This window comes from Plectropomus leopardus, chromosome 1 (assembly GCF_008729295.1).
Source record: "Plectropomus leopardus isolate mb chromosome 1, YSFRI_Pleo_2.0, whole genome shotgun sequence".
NCBI classification, from domain to species: Eukaryota; Metazoa; Chordata; class Actinopteri; order Perciformes; family Serranidae; genus Plectropomus; species Plectropomus leopardus.
Genome location: NC_056463.1, coordinates 18,941,308 through 18,957,699, shown reverse-complemented (window position 1 = coordinate 18,957,699; position 16,392 = coordinate 18,941,308). Strand labels below are relative to the sequence as shown.

The following is a 16,392-nucleotide window of genomic DNA, read 5'->3' as shown; positions in this document are numbered from 1 at the left end:
GTGTAATCCTCTGAGTCTCATATGCTGTAATCACCAGCTGTTAAAGCTGTTGTCAATCATGCTGCCTTGAACCTACACTGACCTTTTCATATTTGCTAAAACTTTCACTTTATTTCTAAATGAAACTGATTATCAGTGACAAAAATAGTTCTTTTCTGTCTAATCTGTAACCTTGCAGCACTTCTGATGGCCTTACTCCAAATGACAGAAAACAACCAAATTAAAAGCAGAGGAGTCTCTCATGCAGCTGTCAATCATGTCAATCAATGTTCATGAGCTGTGGTCAAACTGTCAGACTAGGCAGCACTGATTATAAATCAAGATTATGTTACTACATTGCCTATTCCTCGGCTCAAATGTTTCCGACACAAATTTTAGTGCACTTGTAGCTGTATAAGACAGTTAGTATAGCTGGTGGGCGAGGCTTTGTAGTCCCATTTAACTGAATCCATCCAACATGGCAGCCAGGTTACAAAAAGTTTCGGTAAATGGTAAAACGGTAAAAAACACACACGGTGAGTTGCTGATGGCAGGAAAAAGGAATCTGTGAGTGTGAAATAGGAGGAAAGCGAGGCAGGCAGGGGTAGCCTGCAAGGCTCTTGGCAGAAAGGTATGAAGACATGCAGGTGGGTGATGATTCTGGGATATAAGGGTGATAAAAAGATGAAGAAAATGAGTCACTATGTAGAAATATAAACTAAGTTGACCCAGAAGCGAAACAACCACAGTGAATTGAATTAACAATCAACTATCTAATGAAGAATGGTTGAGGAGCTGGGGTAGATACACTGCAAGCTGAGGAAAGGAAGACAAGCAGGCTGAGAGAGGCGATGAACCAAGGAGAATGAGGGAGGGAGACCACGCCCACACGGACACAAACAAAACATAAACAGAGAGAAAGAGAGACAGGGGAGCACTGGGAGCTCAGCGAACGAAGACACCAGGGAATCTTCAGGGGGTACGTCCACAGTCGCAACACAGCCAACCCGATCAGCTGCTCTGCTGGCACAACCAATTCTCTAACAAGAGGATAAGAAGCTCCACTGTAAACCTGTAAGTCAGTCTATAAACATACTCCTACTGCACACTGCAGCAAAATGTGTTGCGTTTGTTTCCTTTCTGTTGGCTTCTTTATGTCAAAATATCCTGGTTTGTTTGAATGTTTATTCATTGTTTGGAATTAAATTTATTTTAATATTTATATATCAATATTAAATTTGAACATCTTATATTAACATTGATGCTCTTCATAAATAAATCCAAGTTCTTATAGCATGTGGTCCTGGGGTTTGTTTTTATGATTTCACATTGCAATTGATTGGATTGGATTGTGTGTGGGTTTTATTTTTTTTTTATTTAAAAAATAAATAAATTTAGATTTAGAAAAGATTAGGAAAAGAAAAATAAAAGCATTTTGTTACCTTAATTATTTGTTGAACAAAAAAAATGATGTTTACTACATTTGTGGTTTTAATAGTATGGTTTTATTCTTCTAAATAAGAAATACTCACCTGGCTTAGCCTAGGGTCACTTCTTCAAAATAACAGAAGGCCAAGGCCCAATTAATAATAAACATTAATAATTTATATAAAACTAATTAACTCAGACTTCTGTTGGGAGGTCTGATGTTTGAGCACAAAATTAGATAAAGAAGCTACTTTTTCTTTATAGATTTTGGTACCAAGGTAACAACAACTTGCCAACTTTTTTTGTTTTATTTAGTTTGTAATGTGGACAAAGTGTGGTCTAACATGCTTTATTATTTGTGCAGGGCCTGTGGGGACCAGCAGCTCCTCACTAAGAATGCAAGGTGACCACAGATGCTTTTCATATGAACCACTATATAACAGGAAAGCAAGAATGGCAACAATCTCTTTACTGTTTTGTGCTGCAGGAGGATGCACAGTCAGGTGGAGAAGAGACGCAGGGACAAGATGAACAGCTTCATAGATGAGCTGGCATCATTAGTGCCTACATGCAATGCTAAATCATGCAAACTGGACAAACTCTCAGTCCTGCGAATGGCGGTCCAACACATGAAAACATTACAAGGTGAGAATGATGATCTTGAAAGTTAAAGAATTAGGGTATATATTTTAATATATATTCAAACAACTGACCGATTTTCTGTCTCTAAAAATCAGGTTCTGCTGTCAACCGATACAGAGAGGTGAATTCAAAACCTGCGTTCTTATCAGATCAGGTCCTAAAACACTCAATACTGAGGGTAGGTCTACAATTTCTAAACAAAATGAAAAATGAATGCATTGCTTACACTTTTACAGTAGTTGCAAATTAATGCAAATCAAGTTTTACTACAATAAGCCTTAAAAACAGCTTTGTTGAGGTAAACACCCACTATACTGCCAGTTACAGGAGCAAATATGCCCAAGTCCCCTTTTTAATTTGAATGTTTTATTTGAGTTGAGACTAAGACAATAAAGGGTGATGAATAAGGCTAATTGTTGTATTTACATTCCTGCCAGTTTCTATTTGTTGCAGTATTGCAATATATTTTCTGTCAGTATTGCTTTGCCTGCACAGAGTTGATATGTACAGATACATAGTACTGCAGGGATGCCACTTTTTTGTAGGCAGATGCAGAAGTTAGCGTCACTGTAGTTCCTTTAAATCCTTCCTTTAAAATTTAAAGATTTTGGACTATTGCAGAAATTAAGCTCTTCATCAGTTAAATGTTTCAGACACATGTTCTATGCAGCAGGACAATCTTCACAGATAAAAAAAACAATTTAATGAATTTTGAAGCATAAATGTAGGCGTAAGAAGTAAAAAGCTAACGTTACTATAAATGAACTACACCACGATTGCACAACTTAAAGTTGCCACCACAACAAAGCTATAAAACAGTGTTCAGCGTGATGACGCTGTGTAGTTTTGATTTAGACCCTTGTAAGCAACAGCCTTTTTAAAAATACATTAAAGCTACAAAAAATTCAAATTAGGTATTTATTGACATCATAGAACAAAACCTGAAAGTCTCTTGAGCTTGTGTTAACCACAGACCTTATTTCAGGCATCTAAACAAAAACATATATAAAAAAAGGTCTAACTTTAAGGTAAGGGAACCAGAAGTGCAACATTACTGTTATTTTTCTGTTCATAGTGCCATTTAATGAATATCAGTATTCACCCATAGATCAAACAGTCTGTAAGGTCAGTAAGGGCCACAACCACTGATGAATGCCACGTCACTGATTGATTATTTGTGCGGTATTTTTCATTTTCAGATAAACTTAATGGTAAATTTGAGCCACCACTGGACTGATATGTTTGGTGGGGTGATTTGTAGGGGAGACGGGGTCTGAGGATCTGGTTCTCTCCCAGGAAACAGGCTGATAAGTCAGCTGCAGGAATCAATATGTTTTATATTAACAGAACACATGCCTATAGTGCTCTGAAAACCCTATGTGGAATTATCACCTGACTGCAGTTCATTGTTGTATTTTAACATCCAGCAACCTTTTTGTTTTTGTTCACTCACAGTGCTTTTATAGAGTTTTCTTTTAACCACAGCAGGCAGCTATTTTCAGTTTCAACTGTCTCTGTGACCGAAATAGCAATTGGTGTAGAGTAAAACAGAGCTACTAAGACTCTGAATATTGGACTTGCATTTATCAGGTGGCCACAATCATGACTCCATATTATAGATGTTCACTATATCAACTCATAGGGGATAACAGGCCTTTTCAACGATGGCTGAATTTTATTTGGCTGCTTCGATTTCAGGATCCAGACTCTGCACATGTTAAATAGAGGAGCGACATCATTACTTATATTAGTAACACCTGTGCTTTTCCTTTAATGAAAGTCTTCTGCGAGATAGGTCCATGCACGTTTTGTTTGTTGCCTCAAGTGGCCAAAAATCAATCAATGCAGGTTTAAGGGCATCTGTTTTAATAGAAGGAAAGTGTCCACAAAGAAAAAGTTCCCGAACTACTATGCTGACATCAATAAGAAGCAAGAGAATCAGTGGATAGAGAGTTCAGGTGTGTTCGCACCACAAATACTGCTTTTTAGATCAAATGAATTAAAAATTATAAACTGTAAACTTCTCCTCCAGTTCACTGCATTACCTCCTCTGTTGTCCCCAGGCTGCTGATAACTTTCTGTTTGTTGTCGACTGCAGTCAAGGGAAAATCTTGTTTGTTTCAGAATCAGTGTACAAGATCCTAAACTATAGCCAGGTAGGTGCAGATCATTTTGACTTTACTAGTGTACATTCTGAGACCAAATGGCATATTGTGGACATTGGTTTGAGTAATATGGCCCTCAGTGCTCCTTTTGCGTTTCATCTCTTTGTCTCCAGAATGACCTGATGGGCCAGAGTCTGTTTGATCACCTGCATCCTAAAGATATTTCCAAAGTCAAGGAGCAGCTGTTCTCAGAGGTTACCGCACCACAAGAGGGACTCACCAATGCAAAAAGTAATAGTACAGTAAGATAATTTCAAGAGGGTCTTTAATAATTTCACTTCATATTTATGGCAAAAAAAAAAAAAAAAACCCGGAACAATACATCCAAACATTTTACATAGCATTTACTTTAACAGGTTCAGAACCCAATAATGTTTCAAACACAAAAATATTGTGTTAATTAATTTGTTCTATAAATGTACTCATAAGTCATATTTCATTATGTTATTTTTTCTGCCCATTCCAATTGACGTAGACTTTGAATGCAGAATCCACCTAATAGTAAAAATGACAATAAACAATCTTAACAGACCTTTTTTCAACAAAAATCTTGAGTTCATCTAATTTTCATGAATGTTTAACTTATATTAATGAGTAAAGTGATGCTTTAAAACACATGGCATGTATATATTGTATTGTATTTGTCATTACAACTCAGAATATCCTCAATTTATGAAGTATAGTGTGTGTACTTTAAACACAGTTTGAACATAAATGATGTACTTTACAAACATAAATAGGTTAAACATGCCTTGCCTGTCCTGTTTGATGTAATACAATACCATAAAATTACATTGTAATTTACAGGCTGCCATCTCCGCTGTTACATCTTTGTAATTGCTTGTTTTTCAGGTGGTCTTTTCTTAAGAACAAATAAGAATCCATGTTCTTTATGGCTTTTTTCTGGGCTGAGACGTTCATTTTTCTGCAGGATGAAGTGCAATCGAAACATGGAATATGAAGATTTTTCCTCCAGCTGCTTGAAAAAAAATGGTCTGCTTATTAATGAGAGTGTGATGATGCTCACACATTAGTATTACTTATCAATTTACAATATTAGAATTATATTAAAAAGAATACACCTTAACCCTTTTGGTTTATTCATGGCAGATCTTAAAGGTTTCTGCACCATTCACAGCACCGGTTACCTCAAAAGCTGCCCCCCCACTCAGGTGGATCTGGATGAAAATAATAAGGTTGACAATGATAAATGTTACTTAAGCTGTCTGGTGGCTGTTGGTCGGTTGCATCAAAACACTATTTCTCGGCCGGTGCAGCATCATGTCAAGGTCAAACCCGTGGAGTTTGTGTCACGTCATGCCATTGACGGAAAGTTTGTCTTTGTAGATGGAGGGTGAGTCTGGTTTCATATCAATACAGCTGATTTCATTTCTTGATCAATGCATTGTCTAATATCACTAAATTATACTGAAAAACAAAGTGAATATGCTGTTTTCCTTTTAAAGGGCAACTGCCATTTTGGCTTATTTACCTCAAGAGCTGCTGGGAACGTCATTTTTTGAGTACTGTCATGAAGATGATATTGCTCATTTAGCAGAATGTCACAGACAAGGTATGCATCTTACAGACTCTTGATTGACTGACATATTACACATATACAGCATATGCCTTTCTGTCTGCTGTCTATTAATAGTTGTAACACTGGTACAGTCTGATCTTCTGTGGTGGAATTACAGTTCGGTCCTGCAATAGGTGAAAATAGTGTTGTAGTTCATCTTACCTGTGGACGGTTCATCCGTTATCTGTCCTTGTCCCCCTTTGTCGCTGTCTGCTGTAAGTGCTGCAGATGAGAGAGAAGATCAATACAAACTGCTACAAGTTAAAAATAAAAGATGGCTCATTCATCACACTAAGGAGCTGCTGGTTCAGTTTTAAGAACCCCTGGACCAAAGAAGTGGAGTACATTGTTTCGACCAATACTGTTGTCACGTAGGTAAAATTGTCCTTTTTGAGCTTACAATATAATATTATGGTGTATCATCTATTATATGATATTATTCGAAGTATATTTTCTGTTTCTAGTGTCATTATTTACGATCATTTTTAATCACTAGATCAATATTCAGGCTGACATTATTTTATAATATAGCTGTATTATTTTATGTTTTAATATGTTTTTATTGTATTTTTATGGATTTAGACTTTATGGTTAAGCAACACAAAGAGCGTACAGTCATGCTCTAGTACTTTTACTCAGTGCTATGAAGTATGCTTAAAATGCTTACAATGACGTGCATAAAAAAAGTGAGAACAATAATATTGCACAGTAGTTATTTTTAAACGTAACTCCAAGTAGAACATGAAACAACAAAACAATTTTTGCTTACTTTCACAAAAGGATGGACGCTGAGATCTCAGAGGGTCAGAAAGGGTCTGAAGAGGTTGTTTCATCTGCAGCTCATGGGAGCATGGTGGGGGGAGAGGTGGAGAAGGACAGAGGTAAGAGGCAGGAGGTTGCAACATCAGGTGAGGACGAAGGTGTTTTTGAAGCACTAAAGGGCTCTACGCCTCAGTCTCAAGGACGAGCTGAAGGAGATCAACACTAGAAATTGGTCTGATTAGGTCGACTGCATGTCTGCCATACCTGCACACACACCTGGAGTAGAGGATGAAGAGGCCTAAGAGTGAAGGACATGGCTCAAAGGCGGATGGAAGTGTTTTCATTGCAACAGAGGACATGAACACTGACTTTCCTCACCACCCTGATCCAACCCAGCACCATGTAGTGATCAGCTGTTCTCCTCTCATATGTCGACAAAGTCACTTATCAATCTTTGATAGTTGTGTGCTCTGAGATATTGGGATATCCCATAATAAAGCGCTATAAAAGAAGGAAAAGGAGTAACAACAACAGCAAAAAAAACAATAAACTTGATTTGTTGTGCCCTTTTTGCAAGACTTTTTTTCCCTAATTTTATATTTCAGTAGATATGTCACAATAACTACATTATTGACTTCCAGGTCAGCAAAAATGATCAAGGTCATGAAAACATTTTAACCAATATGATGCCAGAATAAAAAAAGCTGTTATTTATGTTTTATTTATTTAGGATATTTGAAAAAATGTTTCACATTCTAATTCCAATGTCTGGATATTCTTAAGAAATTAAAGGTCATTTCTCTCTGAAAGGGTATACTTGCATTGTTTTGCTTTTATATTATTATATCAGTGGCAAAAAAAGTAGTCTTAAAATGACAGTAATCTTGTTTATATTATCATATTATTTGTATTATATACTGTATAGTTCCAAAAGTAGTCATTGTGATAAGGCTATATTTTAGTTTTTGTACATTTGATCCATGGTATCAATACTCAGCTAAAAGCATGTTGTAAAGCCTGATCAGTGCATTTGAGTTCTAACTCTGGGAGACTGCGAGCTCCTGTCCCTCCCTCTTTGACTTCAGTTGTCACAGCCACCGCAGGTAACGCACAGGAATGACGCGCCCTGCAGAGCAGCATTCCACATCTTCCTGACCTGCTTTCATTGAAGACAGCCAGTCAGGTAACGACAGTGTTTGCCCTCAGCCGTGGCAACGTTTGTCACTGTTGTGAAATGAAACCACAACTACTGCAGGGGTTTGTGGGTATTGGAATTAACAGATATTTAACTAAATAAGTAAAAGATGCACTAATCTATGTAACTTTATTTTTTATAAATAATTATGAGTCGGGTGCCCTTTTTTTTTTTACTTGAGAATCTGCTCTAAAAATGTGCACGATGTCTACAAAGACCTCTCTGGTTTATTCTTGTATGATTTAAATGCTGCTTAAAATATTCCTGCTGTATCTCTTGATCTTTTATTCATTGTAAAAAGATAACTGAAAGCTCCTGATTCATTCTGTGTAAGATGTCACCCTTCAGTGAACATCAACGTTCAATGTTCCTGTGAGACAGCTTATGAAAATATTAACAGGTTTAATGATTAAGGAGCGAATATACAAAAAATCGTTATTTTGATGTCTTTATTTGATGATCTTACGTTTTATTTTTTTAACAACAATTTTAAGCTTTGCACAAAAAGATTCTGACCACAACAGCCTGTGCTCTGCTTAATATCTCGGCTGCGGGAGGAGCATAACATCACATATCAGATCCAGCCAATGACTACATACCCAATTACAAGATTCAAAGACATCCGAGAGGAGTTCAACTGGAGATCATGACACGATGCGGTGATTACTGATTTTCTCCATGACCAGCAAGTCATATTTTCTCCTTATCAAGTCTTGTATTCTTCCCCACAAAGCACATTTAGTAGTTAGGCCACCCAAGAGAATCAAAATCAAAATTATCAGTGAAATAAAACCTGTGAGAAAACAGTGACACCACAAGAGTGCTCGGCCAAACCCATCAAATTAAGGTACAATAACATTGTAAATAATAATGTTAATCATAATAAGTGTTTTACTGATTTTTTTCCAAACAGAAAAATAAATTGCTTTGGTCAAGTAAAAAACAAAATTAAAATAATAGTGAACTCTTCCTTTCACCAGTCTTATGTCACTCGAGTCTCGTTTTCTACAGTCAACCAGGTTCTTGAGGCTCTAAGGCTGCAAAGGAGGTGTCAAGGCAATATGGTTATGGTGCCCCTGGCGCTCCATGCTGCAGCATGCTGGGAGAGGGACTAGAGGAGTAGGAGAGGGGCAGAGGCATTGAACGAGGACTCGTGTGTCCTCAGACAGCAGGTGAAGGTGCATCAGGGTCAGGCTCGTTGCTGTAGTTGTTGCTGTAGTGATTCCCACTAGGTGGGTGATTAGGTAGGATGTCCAGTTCATCCACTTGGGGTCCAGGGTGCATCACCACCAGCTGGTCCTGGGGGATGTCTGCTGCTGCTGCCGCCAGGTTAGTGATGGACTTAGACTTGACACATTGGAAGTCCACATGGCGGCTTTTACCCTCTTCCTTTTCCCAGGACATGCGGATGAAGGGCCTCTGTACATAGTTGTAAATGACCTCTGGACGACCTCCTGGTCGTTTTTTGACCTTCTCTTTATATGTGGGGTAGCCTGGCAAAGGAGAAATGTGGACAAATCATTAGCTCGGTTTTTGTTAACAAGTCATCCTCGGATAGATTACAAAAACACCACAATGATGGGAAGAGAGCTAAAAACCCATTAGGTGAAGTACTAAACACACTAATGATGTTTCAGTGCTTAACTGTAATACGACATCATTTGTAACCAGTCAGCTGTCATATAGATTCTGAATGGAAAACTCACATTACGTCATCTACCATTAGGAGCATTTATTGATCGAGTGTGGTGTAGTGCATTCTGGTAGTTGTAGGTTTTTTATCTCTTGAGCAAATGCGGATGCCAAGGCCCCTTTTCTCTGGTCATGAGGCACCACTTTCAAAAGTATTTGCATCTCTCTACTGCATAGACATCCTATTTTTAGTAAAAGACCATCTTTCTGGCAGTGAAAATCTTCTTTCACTGATCAGTTTCACATCATTAATCTGATAAATGAAGAAACTGGTTAAACAGATGGGTAAACATCCAATAAGCAAAGACTTAAAAGCATTTTCCTAAACATTTTGTCTATTAATATATTACACACATGCACAGAAAACAGGGGCAGAGCCAGACCAATGAATTGGTAATGTGCTTTCAATGTCCTTGAAAACTTAATTCCTTCAATGTTGCAATACATGAAGCTATTTTGTTTTGTCTGGGGCCTGGACCAACGTTTTGGCACTTCTGTTGTTAATAGAATGCACATAATAAGTGGCATGTTAAAACCAATCGCACTATCACACAAGTAAATTAAAACAAGCTTGCATCTAAGCAGACATTGTTCTCAGTAATGTCAAAATAATCCCCTCTTATCTGTATCTTCTCTATCATACAACTTCTGCTTCTTTTGTTTTCAGTCACACAGTATACCATCAATGTGAATGTTTCGGTCCTTCCATATCCCTGTCCTTTAGTCAGTCAGGTGAGACATTAACTAATTGGAGCTTTTTTTCCTTCTATATCCAATCTGCAACAAACTAACAGGTCTGTCGAGTGTTTTTGTTTTCCCTTTTTCTTTATTACTGTGTTTTTTGGATTGTCTGGATGAAAGCCCTCAGCCCCAAATTAGTACAACATTCAGTGTAGTTTTCTGTTCATACATTATGCGCTGCTATTCTTGATATCTTTGATTTCTGTGTCTGTAATATGCATTTCACTGAAAGCTGGCTTTGCTGACAAGGGATTAAAAAAATGTGTCACTTTATTATTTGAAAGGTAAACTTACCTTCAATGCCCAGTCTTATTTTCTTTAATCCTCTCTCCTTTAAAACTGATTTGGCAACATCTCGGTTTTCAATGTACTTGAAAAATCTGTACAGTTTAGTGCTGTAGATAACTGTGAAGAGAACCAAAACAACATTTCTTGGTCAGATGTCTGTCTTCTGTATGTGCACAGACCTGTGTGTCTGTATTAGTGTGTACTTACTCTGTGAATACTCTTCTCCCATTTGTGGTGGATATTCTTCATCCCAGTCGACCACATCATCGTCAGTAAGGACTACAATGTGACATTCCCTCTCTCCACTCTGGGCACTGGCCACCATTAAAGGCAGAACCATTTCCTCCAGGTAAAACTCAAACTGCCGCCGAGCTCCATCATTGGACAGCTCATGCATCAGGGCACCTGATAACAAGACAGATTGTACTGCTTAAAAGATGTGAACAGATTCATACTGGCCTTCAGAACTTGAACCATGAGTTAAACTTGCGTAAAGCCTTAGAGGCCATATATAAAAACCTTAAAAAAACAAACAAACAAACAAAAAAAAATAGAATACATTTGTGATTATGCATTTCCCTTGCTGCTTGACATGTTTTGTGTTGTATAAGATTGTAGACCCATAAAAGCAGCTTTGCTGTGTCTCTTATTCACACTGACGCAAACTGCCACCGTTAATGTGTAACACTAACAGCGTCAGTGCCCAAGAGGAAATACTCACTAAGGTCTCTGCATTTAATGGTGCTGTAGTCAAAGGAGATGCATAGATAGTCACACGCCTCCCGCAACTCAGGGATGGAGATTCCATCAGGACAGCGGATTATCCCAGATTTGTAGTAATCCTGTCAATTAGACAGAAATCACACAGAAGGGCATCATTTAAAACACTGTGTTAATCCTGTAGACTGTGTAAAATAGGGTTAATCTGTTAACTCATGTATGACATATATATAAAGTAATGAAGTGACCAGATTAAATCTCAAAGTTTTCATTTAAAAACTACATATTACTACATTACTTAGGTGAATACTTTTGGCATCTAATATAAGGTTTTGAGCACCACAGGTTAGACTTTTCTCATTCATTAGTCAATCTGTTAAACTGTAACGAGATGAGTTCTCAGTAGACTGAGGGTGACACGCAGTTAGTCAGGAAACAGGATGAACGAGTTATCTGCTTTAAGACTGTTAATTTGTTGTATGTATGCCTGATACTTAATGCCAAGCCATCACTCACTTACTGTATCACAAAGTAAAACTACATTTCCTGCATTTATTCAAAATAAGAGTTCTAACAATCAGTTGTCAGCTTCTTTGATGCACCTAGCTAAATAGAATGCAGGGAACCATATAACAGCCCTGCTACAAATCCCAGTTTCATTTCAGTTTTTGTTGACACTATCTTAGAGGGGTGTTGCTTTAGGATCATTTTGGAGGCTGTAGTTTGTGGTGGTGTCGGACTGTACTGTGTTACACTGTGAGGTGTTTCATTTTCAGTCTATCATCATTGATAAAAACAGTGAATTTCAGAGAGGGACTGACCAGAATTGCTCGGAAAACTGTTGAGCTAATGCCCTCGGCCACCTCATACTCCCCCTTCTCGTTGGGCCGAGTGAAATTATGTTCTCTTCCAGATCCAAACATTCTGAAATAAAGATAATTTTGGTTTATTCTCTTGAAGACATACAACAGAAATAAAAAAAATCCATAGCACTTTCATACCTACATTTAAATGCATATATATACTGAATTTATACACTGACAATTAGTTAAATACTTTCATTTAGTTGTGGCGATAATGAATAATGACAGATAAGAATGATGGTGAAGGTATACTGTACCTGCCCAACATGGTATTGGGTTGTGCAGTGAAGATGGAAGGATCTACTACAAAGCGTGTGTTATCAACAATCAGAGTGACTCTTTCTGAGGTTCTTATGTTGCGGTTTCCCACAGTCGCACCAACTCCTCCCTCCTTGGGATTCTCGTAGACAAAAACCATTTCTCCAACTCCCAAGCTCTTGAAGGTGCCTTCGGTACTGGACAGGCTGCTGTTGCGACTGCTCACCACGCCGCTGCTGCTGGAGCCACTGGGAGAGACTCTTTGAGGCCGTGGACTACTGGGCCTTGATGACGGGCCACCATCTCGTTCACGGTCTACGCACAGAAAGGCAGCGGAATGACTCACAAAGGACAGTTTTCCATTTTAACTTAGGACAAAGCAAACATCCCATTAGAAACATACAACTACTTCATTACTGACATGCATTTTCTATCATTTTGCAGCTCGATTAAGAGGCTTTTGTATTTTCTCATTAATGAGCATCATGATATGTTACCATCTTTTGCATCCATTTTAACAGTGGTCTGATGGTAGTAATATGTGATCTAAAACAACCAGACTGAAAAGGACCAGAACATGTGTGTCTTCAATCTAGACAATTAGACTACAAGCTGTCTTGGCCTAAACACAAACAGGTGATTTACTGCTGACTATAAATCATGTCTGAGCTGCACGTTGATAAATGCAGTTAGCTATTCTCAACAGTAGCTGCCAAAAGCTGTAGGCCTCTAATATGATATCCATATAAGCCCTCTGTTCTTTCCACGCACACTCACCACTGTTGTGTTGGCGGGTGGGTGAGGTGACGTTGCGAATGCAGGGGGTGAGCTGGCCTTCTCTCTCATGTGAGGAGTCCCTAGAGCGATCGCTGGAGCGGCGGCGGTCACGTGAGCGGTCACAGCCTCCACTGGCACCATGCATGCTCATCTTCCTCTGTTCTGCCTCCAATCGAGTTGTTCGGGCCTGACTTCTGCTTTTCAAAACAAAAGCATACTTAACATTCCTCTCTCTTTCTTTCTCAATGCCAGAGGAGCAAAGTCGTTTTGCTCTCATCTTTGATGCCTAACATCTGACACAAAAGAAATTTCAGACATTCCTGAGCTTTGAATCACACAAGATGTCTTATCAAACCTTGTAATTACAGTTAGACAGAAAAAGTACACATGAAGTCAAGGGCAAAAAATTGTAAAAGCACCAGAAGACAGAGGATAGTACACTATGTAACTCTTCATTTAAGATTAGTTCCAGGTCAAATCTGTTTACAGAAAAAAAAGATCAGTATACAAATTATTAATTTCATAAAAGTAACAAAAGGAAAGTGATAGGCGCAGCTGCAGGGTAATAAAGTGTAGTCAGTAGAAACCCATCCACTCACAACAGGCAAACATCATAAGTACAGGACACACCCCCCTTGGCCTGAAACCAAACCGACAAGTCTCAACTCTTCCTGCCTTCTCTATTCTGTCATCATATCCGCCTTTCTATTGTTCCTTCAGCAGGAAAAACTAACAATACAAAAATGATAAAGGAAAGGAATCTAACGGGGTGTGAAGGAGGAGCCAACGCCATAAATTAGATCAGGTATAACATAAGTTAGCAGGAGTTAAGTAAAATACTTTTAGCACCAAAATTAACTTTTCTGTTTAGTGTAAATTAATTTAATTCTAATTCATGAGCATGTCGGGCTCTTTCCTGACTAAAACTGACAGAAAGTGGACCATTAACATACATGTCAAAGAGGCTAAGACGTGATATATTTTGCACACTGTTACATCTTTGTTGTGTATACATTTATGCCACACATAAACCGCTTACACTTCGGTTAACAAATAATCACTTGATGTTTTTAAAAACTAAATAGCCGTTTTCCAAAATGGCAATGTACTTTTTATAAGTAATATGGTTAAAATCTAATATGGCAGTATGTTTAATTGTAAAACATATCTGCAAATATTGATAATAAAAATAATACAAATTAAGATGACATTACATAAACTCACCTGACATACTAAATGTGAATAAACTAACCAAATGGGAATCTATTTTTTGGAAAAATCTGACCACTGGCAAATTCATCGCTGTACAGTGTCATATATGCCCTGTTTTTGTTGCAGACCACATAATATACTGCTTGTTTTGAAATTAACATAAACATTTTTGACTCTGTACTAAGGTTAGGCCCACATCTAAGGTTACTGAGGTTACAGGAGACATGAGTTATGACGTACAACATGAGGATAAATAACATGATACACATATAAAGTATCGCTATCATCTGATATTTCAAATACCTTTGAGCAACACCTAACAGTGTTTACTTTAATGATACATTATCAATTCAAATTTTAGGTAACAAATGTGTGGCTAATCTATAATCCAGCATTAGCACTGCCTCCTAACAGTGAGTGACACTAAATTGCTGCCATGGCTCACCTCGAATGCTTGCAAAGTTTGCGAGGTCGGCTTGTTGCGTTTCGTTCCCAGTTTTCGGTGTCACTGGAGTTACTGTCATATGACTGCAGACGTGCTGCCATCACCCGTACAGGGGGGAGTCTGGTCTGGATCTTTCACCGTTCATAATCTGGTTAATGGCGAAATCAACAAGTCAGTTCGATCCCCTGATCAGCTCCTAACAACCCACGGGCTAACGTTGGCAGCTGTCAGCTAACAAAATAGTTTGTCAGCGAGTTCACGTGTGCGGTCGACTTAAATGTAAAGTAAACTGAGCGATTGAGACAGTCGCTGACCTTAAATGGTTACATGAGTTTTACACATCTCGGAGCCAAATCTTGTCAACGTTACTGTCAGGCTGAGTCAGCCTACGATTAGATTAGCTAGCCTGCTGCGTTAGCATACCTAGCTAGCTAACGTTAGCTGGCGCTGCTAGCGGTACGATACAACACTACAAGCATAACAAACTGGGACAGCTGTGTGGCTACTGACGTTGTCCCAACAGTACTGACAACAAGGCTGTCATATTCAAAGCAGACACGTCGAGAACATCAAAAAAGCTACCTAGTTAGCTACGTTTTCCGCTGTAGTGTAATCCCAATCTCTCAGCAGCTAGCCAGCCATCTCCTTTCAAAACACTCACCCAGCTGACGTCCGACGTGACGACCGTTAAGTGCTTTACGTACTGACGCACACAAAGCTTAGAGGCCCATCTGTTGCTAAAATTGTTAAAAACATTAACTTTGTCTGAAAAGTGAATTAATTTTAGACATGAAAATGTTTTAAAGATGATTTTGTTTGTTTTCAACAAACTAGAACGACGGATTTGACCATTTCCTAAAAAGGGAGTCAATCGTCGGCTGCTTCACACAGGTCTCGCGAGATTTCTTTCTTTGTTGTCTTTTTTTCTCACTTTATTTAAAAGTGTATGCATGTAATCTACAAAAGCAACACATTAACGTTAAACTGACTGAAAAAAAGGAACATGAACAAAGGAAAATTAAGAATCAGACAACCTAGATAACTGCATGACAAGTATTTTATATTACATTATAATAATATAATATATAATTGCAAATATATTATATTAAATATTATATTTATGTGTGTATATATTAATTTATGTTTATTCATTTTTTTAATGCTGATATTAAGGTCAACTTAATAGCCTACTGTGTGCATATTAAACCATATTTTCTGCGTGAATTGAATAAAAAAAAATTAAAGTTGTTAACCTCATGAAATTGACTTGATAGTTTTAACATTGTCCACCTTGAGTTCAGGATTTTAAGTATCCTACTCTGACATCTTAACACACACACACACACACACACACACACACACACATAAAATATGTATATTAAAGGCCTAGTTCTTTATAGAAAAAAAATTAAAAGACAAATTAACTTGGAAAAAAACAAAAAGTGCTGATCATTTTATCAAGTACTTTGGAGTATGGTTTCAGACTAGAGTCATGCTATAGTCACAGAGATAAGGTGATTCAGAAATGATAGAATATCTGGCTTACTTGTAAGACTTAAGCCCAGTATCATACTATGATACATTCACAATGTCGATGTGCCCAACTCAGATCTCAGTTTATGAAATAGAAGAAACCTTTCAAGAGG

The 16,392-nt window shown here is 37.9% G+C and overlaps 2 protein-coding genes across 8 annotated transcripts; one reads left to right on the top strand and one right to left on the bottom strand.

The window, feature by feature from the left end:
- Positions 1 to 932: 932 nt before the first annotated feature.
- arntl1b (aryl hydrocarbon receptor nuclear translocator-like 1b) lies at positions 933 to 7,243 on the top strand. The gene is made up of 11 exons (XM_042487443.1): positions 933 to 1,053; positions 1,772 to 1,810; positions 1,895 to 2,052; positions 2,145 to 2,227; positions 4,113 to 4,205; positions 4,328 to 4,445; positions 5,067 to 5,207; positions 5,325 to 5,568; positions 5,681 to 5,787; positions 6,014 to 6,164; positions 6,574 to 7,243. The coding sequence occupies exons 3-11, from the start codon at positions 1,899 to 1,901 to the stop codon at positions 6,779 to 6,781; spliced, it is 1,299 nt and encodes a 432-aa protein (XP_042343377.1). The 5' UTR covers positions 933 to 1,053; positions 1,772 to 1,810; positions 1,895 to 1,898; the 3' UTR covers positions 6,782 to 7,243.
- Positions 7,244 to 8,185: 942 nt separating this feature from the next.
- Positions 8,186 to 15,590, bottom strand: btbd10b (BTB (POZ) domain containing 10b). Of its 7 annotated transcripts, none has more exons than XM_042486896.1 (9): positions 15,408 to 15,590; positions 14,747 to 14,894; positions 13,090 to 13,286; positions 12,312 to 12,627; positions 12,013 to 12,115; positions 11,193 to 11,313; positions 10,679 to 10,876; positions 10,478 to 10,588; positions 8,186 to 9,243 (listed from the first exon to the last, which is right to left on the bottom strand). In XM_042486896.1, exons 2-9 carry the CDS (start codon positions 14,845 to 14,847, stop codon positions 8,912 to 8,914), a joined length of 1,479 nt encoding a protein of 492 aa, XP_042342830.1. In that variant the 5' UTR covers positions 14,848 to 14,894; positions 15,408 to 15,590; the 3' UTR covers positions 8,186 to 8,911. The 7 variants fall into 7 exon arrangements, with proteins under 7 accessions (XP_042342830.1, XP_042342959.1, XP_042342896.1 ...); XM_042487025.1 differs by having other exon boundaries at positions 13,090 to 13,283; positions 15,408 to 15,589; XM_042486962.1 differs by having other exon boundaries at positions 15,329 to 15,416.
- Positions 15,591 to 16,392: the final 802 nt, after the last annotated feature.